The sequence below is a fragment of the Amblyomma maculatum genome, chromosome 1 (genome assembly GCF_055883805.1).
Source record: "Amblyomma maculatum isolate TAMU_Amacu chromosome 1, ASM5588380v1, whole genome shotgun sequence".
Lineage (NCBI taxonomy): Eukaryota > Metazoa > Arthropoda > Arachnida > Ixodida > Ixodidae > Amblyomma > Amblyomma maculatum.
In genome coordinates, this window is record NC_139344.1 from 192,553,419 (window position 1) to 192,561,525 (window position 8,107).

The window sequence follows — 8,107 nt, forward strand, 5'->3', positions numbered from 1 at the left end:
AAAAAGCAGAAACATTAGCTCTTGCCAGAAATTTTGAGACTGCTCTTAAATCGCCACTTATGAATTAAGTAATATTATTTTAAATAATACCACACTGATATCGGCTGTGGAGACCAGTGCGGCTTTGAAAGCCGTAGCAATTGTGGAAACGCGGCTGCGTCTCAGCTTTCATTACAGGTACCGTTAGCGTAGCTCCGAAATGAAAGGGAGTGAAATTCCAAATCTGCTACTTGAGAATATTGTTACTTCAGCGCCCCAGATAAAAAAAAAATCCCCGTCTTTTATATTCCCCATTTAGTGCCGCGACCTCTCGCAGCAGTTTGGAGTTGGAACGCCTTCTTATCTCAGCCTCAGTACAAACAGCGCGTACTACGGAACAACAAATGGGTACGAATATATATCAAGCCAGAATCCAAGCTCAGCATAAATACGCACATCTATAATATTATTCATGTCAGTCAGGGAAATCGAATAAATATATAGGAACATATATAGTTAACTCTGTCATCAATAAAGGAATGGGTCGCCAGAACTGGCAAGATTTCTTTTGATACACCCATTCAAACTACAAGTAACACATCAGCTGAAACACCGTAAAGTTTTGCAGGAGGTCGTGTTTAGCTACGGCACCCTGTGCATTGAATAATGAAAAAAAAAAAAAAAATACTGCATCTGTTGTCGCTTGTCAGCGCGCGCTTAGCGGGGAACCAGAAAGGAGCGCAACCCACGCTTTTTTTTTTTTTTTTTTTTTTTTTTCTGTGTGCTGGCGCACCGCCGTCTGCATTCGAGCCCGCGGGAGCCGCGCGGCCGCTCCGCCGGCGCTCGCTCAGTCGCGACACGCAAGCCGTGACGTAGAGTCACGAGAGAGAAGCGAGCGCGCTCACTGGTCCGTCTTTCGTGGGGCTAAGTCCGTCGTTTGCCGGACCGGCGGCGCCTTGGAGCAAGCAGCACAGCGCCGGCCCGGCGAACGCCGGCGCGACGGAGGCGACGGAGGAGGGAAAAACCGGCTGTGAGAATACGTCACTGCGACGCAGCCGTTTCGCTCGGTATAGCAGTACCTGGTGCGCTTGTTGCTGTTGCTTCGGCTTATTCTTGGGGTGCATGGCCCGGACGGGCAAGTGCAGATCTAGAGGAGGGCGGTAAGGGGTCTCTTCCAGCTATCAGCGCGTGCGGCCACCGTTGAGGAGACAGGAGCAGTGAAAGTTGGCCAGTGCGCAGCATTGTCGCTGCTACACGGCCCGTTTCAGATACAACACATTGGTGGCGTTGAGATATGTTCCGAGAGTGGTGAGCCACATTGCTGCCTTGAGTGGCGCGGTTAATTGTAAGCACTGAGGGTGGGCTGCGTGCGTCTTTCGAACATGTAATTTTATTCAAGGTTGTGTACAGCTTCGTATATATTTGTGGCAGAGCACCTTGTGAATGTACAACACACGAGCACTTAATTGCAGTATTTGTAACACGCACCGTGGTGAAAGGCTATATCCGCGACAAACAGCAGGCACTGCAGCACAGAGTGAAATGAAACGGCTAAGAATAAGGCTCAGCACTTGTGCGTCCATTTTTCGGAAGCACTATTTACTATCGCAAGAGCCGCAATGTTTGACGCCTGTGAAGCGAACACATGCAGTGGTTATAATGACGTCATCAGCACAGTCAATATATTTTTGCGATGCTACAGCACTTAAAACTCACTATAAAATTTATATCGAAGGACAGCGGTTTGTTACGTTATTAAGACAACTGCATATTTACACATAAATAAGCTTTAAATTACAATGAGCGAAAGTGTGAATTGATGGACAATAAATTAATTATGAAACGTGATCGCTGCTGTCTTTCTCGCTTTTTAGAAGTGGCACAAGCAACACTTATCAGATGCGTGAAAATGCAGCCTCTCGATTTCACTGAGCGATGATTCTCAAACTTGGCCGGCGAGTATTTCTCTAGAGCTCGTAAAGCCTTAAGACACGTGCTTTCGGAAATCACTAGAATGCTAGAACGGTACGGCAGTGAAAAATGGGGAGAGAATAGTGCGGGGGGGGGGGGGGGGGGGGGTTCGAACTCGCATTAAAGACACCACGACACACCATTACCAGAGCGTTGTTCTTACTTTTTTGTCCCTTAGCTGCCGTTTGTTGGCTGAGCTGAATACCGTAGTGCAGCCCCTAACGACCGCTTGCTTTGAAACTTTGGTCACTATTCTGGCAATGGAGATGTGCGCTTTGTAGGCAGACAGATCTTTCTCCGCCTAGCACACCGTTCACTCTGCATATCGCTTCACCGAACGCACTCAGCAGATTGGACTTCGGCAGTCGTTCATTCAAAGCAAGTGCTCATCGTCGGGTATATGTTCACGCTGAGCAGGCAATTTCACACGTCCAATTGCGATTGACCTCGCTAGTGGTGTCGGACGCCTGCACCGCGCTTTCTAATGGGCGCTCGGCCGCCTTGAAGTGCGAGGTAGCGTAAACAGGAGGAGACAGCGTTGTATTATTGGGCTCTCGGTTAAGAACAGAAATTCGCCTTAACATGAGGGCCACTCTTCCTTGAACGAATACGAGACTTATATTCCTCATATGTCTACGATACGGGTCGGTTTAAACACGTATGCGCCACCGAGACTGAGGCTGTCGCCTGTCGCATAAAGTCTGCAAATGCAAGCCAGCAACTCTACAGCTGCTGGCTTACACCTGTGGACACTTCCTGCGACTATACAAGTTCAGTACATAACAGTAACATAAAATATCATCATTACCCTGATCATTTAGAAGTCATGGTCTGTTTAAGAGTCAAAAACATTGTCTTCCTCTACTTTGAGCGATAAAGCAATTGCGGACGCACGCGAACAAATGGGATTTGACTTCGTGCTTTCAGGAACGCCTTGGCCCAACTTGCACTGCCGCCCTTATTTTGATGTGGCTTTAGAACGAAAAGGTCTTCTGGCCTTTTTCGTGCTCGAGCTGGCCTGGAGTCGTTGTTGTGCTTCGGGTTTTGTGGCTTCGCATGCGTAGGTTGCAGGACCCTGTATTCGGCTCGGTTGGGGACTGTTCAACTGTAGACGCACTGCCCGGGTAGTTGGTTGAACATCAGGTTTGGTTTGCATGTGAGTCCTTCGGCACAGGTGCCTCCGTGATTCCAGTAGCCACCACATTCATCACCAGGCCCCTGAAACAGAAAACGAAAAAAAAAAAAGTAAAGTTGCGGTTATATGATATTAATTCCTTAGTGGGGGCTACTTCCTATAGGCTCGCTTGGCGTCTGTGGGCTTTAATTTTTAAGTGCGAAAAATCATCGCGGGATTTAATTAGACTGGAGAATGGAAAAGTAGGAAAAAAAAAAAGAATAACTGAAAACGGCTTGTGATCACTGCATGACAATTTAGGTTTCAACTAGTCTGAAATCACGAAGTTACTAAGCAACAACGTCTGAGCAGGCTGACGCCCCTAACGCTCAGTAGCAAGAGGAGAAAAAAGTGGCACAAAAGCTTGTTGACTAGGGCATGATGCGCATTTTAGAAACGTACTGCTGTACACTTCTTTTTTCAAGACACCTGCATACGATTCACGCCAGCCTTCGAGCCAAGAGTTGATGCCGCACACCATTTTAGAAAAAAAATTACCCTTCCATGTCTTCTAGTTGCAAAGCAGAACAGGTCTACCTCTGGTGCAGTGAGGGTGCATGGCGCGGTTAAGAATCGAGAGATGGCGGGCAGGCCATTTTATATTGGCACTCGCACATGGTGACCGTGGCTTATCATCCCATACGCGAGAAGGCATTCCTCTATTCATGCAAAAAAAAAAAAAAAGTATCGCCTGTCTTTACTACACGTAAAGCGTCTGTTTAAATAGCCTGCGATGTGATCTAATTCCGCTCACGCATCTTAAGGTGCACATTAGGTAAGTACTGTTGCGGTCGATCATCTCAGGGTTGCTACGCTCAATGCTACATTTGTTTAGGAGAAAATCGTTCGCTTACGGAGCGTCATTAATGGAAATGAAAGGACACAGCAAATGCGGCGTTTGAGGGTCTGTCCGTAGCGGATATGTTCTGAGGCCGAGGCTTGAACCTTAAAGCAGATTGAATGCGAGGTTTATTGGCGAGCGTGCTTTCACTGAGGTCTTTTATCGTTTGGTTTTACTGTTCTCGTTGTGGTCTTCCGGCCAACGTTGAAGCAAATCAACAAACAGGGAAAGCATTTTTGTCTCATGAATTGTGTAACGCATAGTCTGCCAGTGTCGGGTGCACACTCGTTTACAGAAATGTGCACTCGTGCGAAAAGAAGACAAAGAAAGGTAACAACAAAACCAAAAATATAAAAGCGAAAGAGCTCGATGGAGCAAGCTCACGACTGGAAGCCCCGGCTGTGAGGCTGTTTCGTAAGGTCTCCGCAGTCGTCAGTTTGCATCAGTTTTTCTTTCACCCTCCCTCTCCTGTGACGCAAGGGGTGCACACTCACGCTAGCGCAGACTTTGCAGCAGCCACACATGTCGCTCGTGACTCCGTAGGCGCAGTCTTCTTCCAGGGGGCAGTCGACCTCCACGCAGTCCGGACACGAGGGCATCGACTCGACCCTGGAGGTTGTGGGGCGAAAGCGAAAAAAAAAAAAAAAAAGAAAGAAAGAGCCATCGCAGTCAGCCAAGCGGGCCCGGCTTCCCTTTTGCAAAAACTATGGTGCTCGGGTACTACAGCAGAAACCAAGCGAGATGCACCGGTGCGCTTTACGAGCATCCGCTTGGGCTTTACGCAGGATGGAGCGAGCCGCCGCATGAATAGGATAAGATGCCCGCCTGAGCCGCTTTTGAAGCCGCCGTTGCGGCGCGCACAGTGACACGCGACACACGCTGTTTGCCACAAGAGTGAGCACAATTTTGCGTGCCGTTATAAACAGCGAGGAGGGGAGAGAGAGAGAGGCCACGTGTGTGAAGGTCGGTTACACCCGCCCCATTGATTCCGTGTAACTCTATCTCACGGAAGACGTGCAGTATTGTGTAAGCTATCGAGCGAGCGCATGTCGCCTAATTAACCGGAGCAGCCTTCAAAAAGCTGTTCGCATGTACAGAGGGTGACTCGAGGTTTTTCTGGCGTGACTGGTTCGGTCAATCACGACAGCCAGCGTTAGAGCGGGGTGCCGGTAAATCGCGGATTGTTAGTTGCAAGCGGACAGCTCTGCAACGCGGCCAGCCCAATAGTTTCGGCAATAATAAACTTCTTTTTTTTTTTTTTTGGCGGGCGTATTTTTGCCTTCTCCGTTAGTTTGTACGAACAGAGCGTGCGGCATAGGCAAAGACCAAGTCAGTGCATGCCCTTGAGCGCAACGGACCGTAAACGACGAGCCTATCCGATTGATCCGAGTTGGTTTCCGCGAACGTCATGCTTTGCTTTACTCCACGGCAAAGTAGATACGGGCCCGATGTAGAAGTAGTACTATCTGACAAGCCATTTTAACAACGAAAGTCCTTGCGCAGATGTTAATACATTTACGAAGTAGCATATGTGGTTCATCGGTGTACAAAATACTGATGAACCGTCTGTATACATTAATTAATGCTTAATTCGGGGAATTTTCGCATTTTCAGAGAATCTCAGGTGCTAGAAAGTACTTATACAGAATTTCGGAGAATTTGAAGAGCCAAAATTATCGCACTTTTCTCAGAGTGATGAAGTTTTAATGCTGCTGCGGGGGGGACCCGAAATCAGGATTTTAGGGCCTAACAGAAGGGCATTTCAGTTATGGCCTGGAACGTCACTGCGTTCGTACGACCTTCTGGGGCGCGGCTTTCCAGGGGAAATTTACGATGGTAGAGAATGCAGTCTGAAGCAGTTCGTGGACACTTAACCGAGCCACCTGTGTAGTTACCCCAACAGAAAGCCGAATCAGGTTTGAGTATATGTATAGCTGCAACATGAGAAAGTCAGTGGTCACAAGACATAAAGCATGGAATAATATTACACAATTCGCCGCTACTGGACTTACAGCTGATTTATTATACAGCACCTACATCATATCAACTCCATATAAACTACTCCTTGTGCGCATCGCTCACAAGATGAATTCGTGAATCACTGCGCTGCACAATAAAATAAATCTTTCAGTCAGGGGGCAGTGTGTACCATCTTTTTTCCGGCATGCAATTAACTACTAGTTACTTATTTATTGCAAGTAAGTATAGCTGAGTTCAGTGAGCAGTGACAGAAGAGTTATGCAGTGGTGGATAGCAGTGGTCGATCAGTTAGAATTTGGAGCCACTTGTATAGAAACGTCCGACTAGTTTTGAAAAAGTCACCTAGTCGGTGATATGCCTTTGTCGGATTCACTGGTCTCATAGAGCACAATTAGAGCTCGGATTGGGAGAATATTTACCATACCGTGAAAACCACAAAGAAAAATAAAGGAGAATATGAGCGTACTTACAGTGCGACGAGGCCGAAGAAGAGCAGAGCAGCGCACAAGGTCGTCTTCATGGTTTTGTCGAGGCGATGTTTTGTAAGCAGAGCTGTCTCTGTCTGAATGTGGTACGCTTATTAGCTCGGCTGGTTTCTTCGCGGCGCTTATATGCGGTCGAGATTTGGCGGGTTGTTTGCAGCCGGAAGTGGCATATCCGTCCGCTACGGGATGTCCGCACCCCTCCCACTATTGCTGGTTACGCACGCCGTGTTGTGCTTCGGGGCTCTCTTCCCGGTGGAGTAACATATTTCGTGACAAGACGTAAAGCCCCGCGGCGGTCAGAGCCGTTGCTCCGCGACGTTCTCACTGACGTGCGTTCCCTGATTAGGCGGGGTTTGTCCCGGAGTCGCCCTGATACTTCCCAGATCGTGTTACATGGGCCCTCTACTGACGAGGGGACCGAGACTTTGCTGCTCACTCCCGGTGACGTGCATGCCGCAAAGAAACCGAATACGAATAACCTTTCACCCTGTCTGTTCCCCACGAAAAAACAGAATGCATACGCTTAAAACAAATGAGAAGGGAAAACCGACTTGAGCAGCGGAGAGCCCTCGGTACGAGGTGAAATAATTCCGTAAAACGACGCGAACGGTGATTAGGACGCGGCGTTGCAACACCAGTGGTATCACGACAAATGCGTTCCTCCTTGCAGTAACTGGACACGGCCCGTGTGGGTCTATTTTTATCGGCTGTTTGCTCCGCGACTACTTCAGCAGCTGCCGGAGAGGACAGTTGTGGTTCGCTTCGCTTAATTAAGGCGCCCTCTCGCGATGCTTGTATCTCAGGCGACACGTTTCTTTTTTCTAGCGCGGCCTTCGTGCTCGCTTTCACTGGCAGTTTGACAGGAATAAGGGTTCGAACGTTGCTCTAAACGGACATCTTAAGCCTACAGCTTTTTTTCCGCACTCGGTTTAAATTAGGCTTAGAAGGATATATATATATATATATATATATATATATACATATATATATATATATATATATATATATATATATATATATATATATATATATATATATATATATATATATATATATATATATATATATAAAGTACCATCCCCAACGCTTTCCTTGGCCTCGCCGACTGTTGGCTTCTTTCATTCATGTATTATAACGAGCACCCTCATTTCCCCTTAATTGATCTGCTTGTAGCTTACGGGGTCTCGGTTCTGGCAGTCTTGAAGCCATAGGTAGCGTAAGAGGGTTCTAGCACAGCTTACGCCCTCGCTCTTGATCACGTTCTACGTGACGCTGGCGGTAACAAAGGACGTTCCACGTCCGCCGCCTTAGCTGAGGGTGGCGCTGGTGAACACTCTCAAGGTTCGTATACAGACAACATAAATACCCAAGAAAGTAGCAGAGGGGACAGCGGCCGATGTAGCTCAGTTGGAAGAGCACCGGACGCGTTATTCGGAGGTCGTGGGTTCGGTTCCCACCATCGGCACGTTGTTTTTTCTTCTACTTTGTGTTTAATTATCTTTCCCCTAAACAGATTACATTACTAATCTCTGTGATTATCCAAGTAAACATTAAAAGAAATAAAGACATAAAGTACCATCCCCAACGCTTTCCTTGGCCTCGCCGACTGTTGGCTTCTTTCATTCATATATATATATATATATATATATATATATATATATATATATATATATATAT

At 47.3% G+C, this 8,107-nt stretch overlaps 1 protein-coding gene across 1 annotated transcript; it reads right to left on the reverse strand.

Moving 5' to 3' along the window:
* Window positions 1-1,351: 1,351 nt before the first annotated feature.
* Window positions 1,352-6,567, reverse strand: LOC146205279 (venom protein 302-like). Its single transcript, XM_084589942.1, has 3 exons — window positions 6,416-6,567; window positions 4,460-4,574; window positions 1,352-3,168 (listed from the first exon to the last, which is right to left on the reverse strand). Exons 1-3 carry the CDS (start codon window positions 6,463-6,465, stop codon window positions 3,052-3,054), a joined length of 282 nt encoding a protein of 93 aa, XP_084446068.1. The 5' UTR covers window positions 6,466-6,567; the 3' UTR covers window positions 1,352-3,051.
* Between the last annotated feature and the right edge of the window lie 1,540 nt (window positions 6,568-8,107).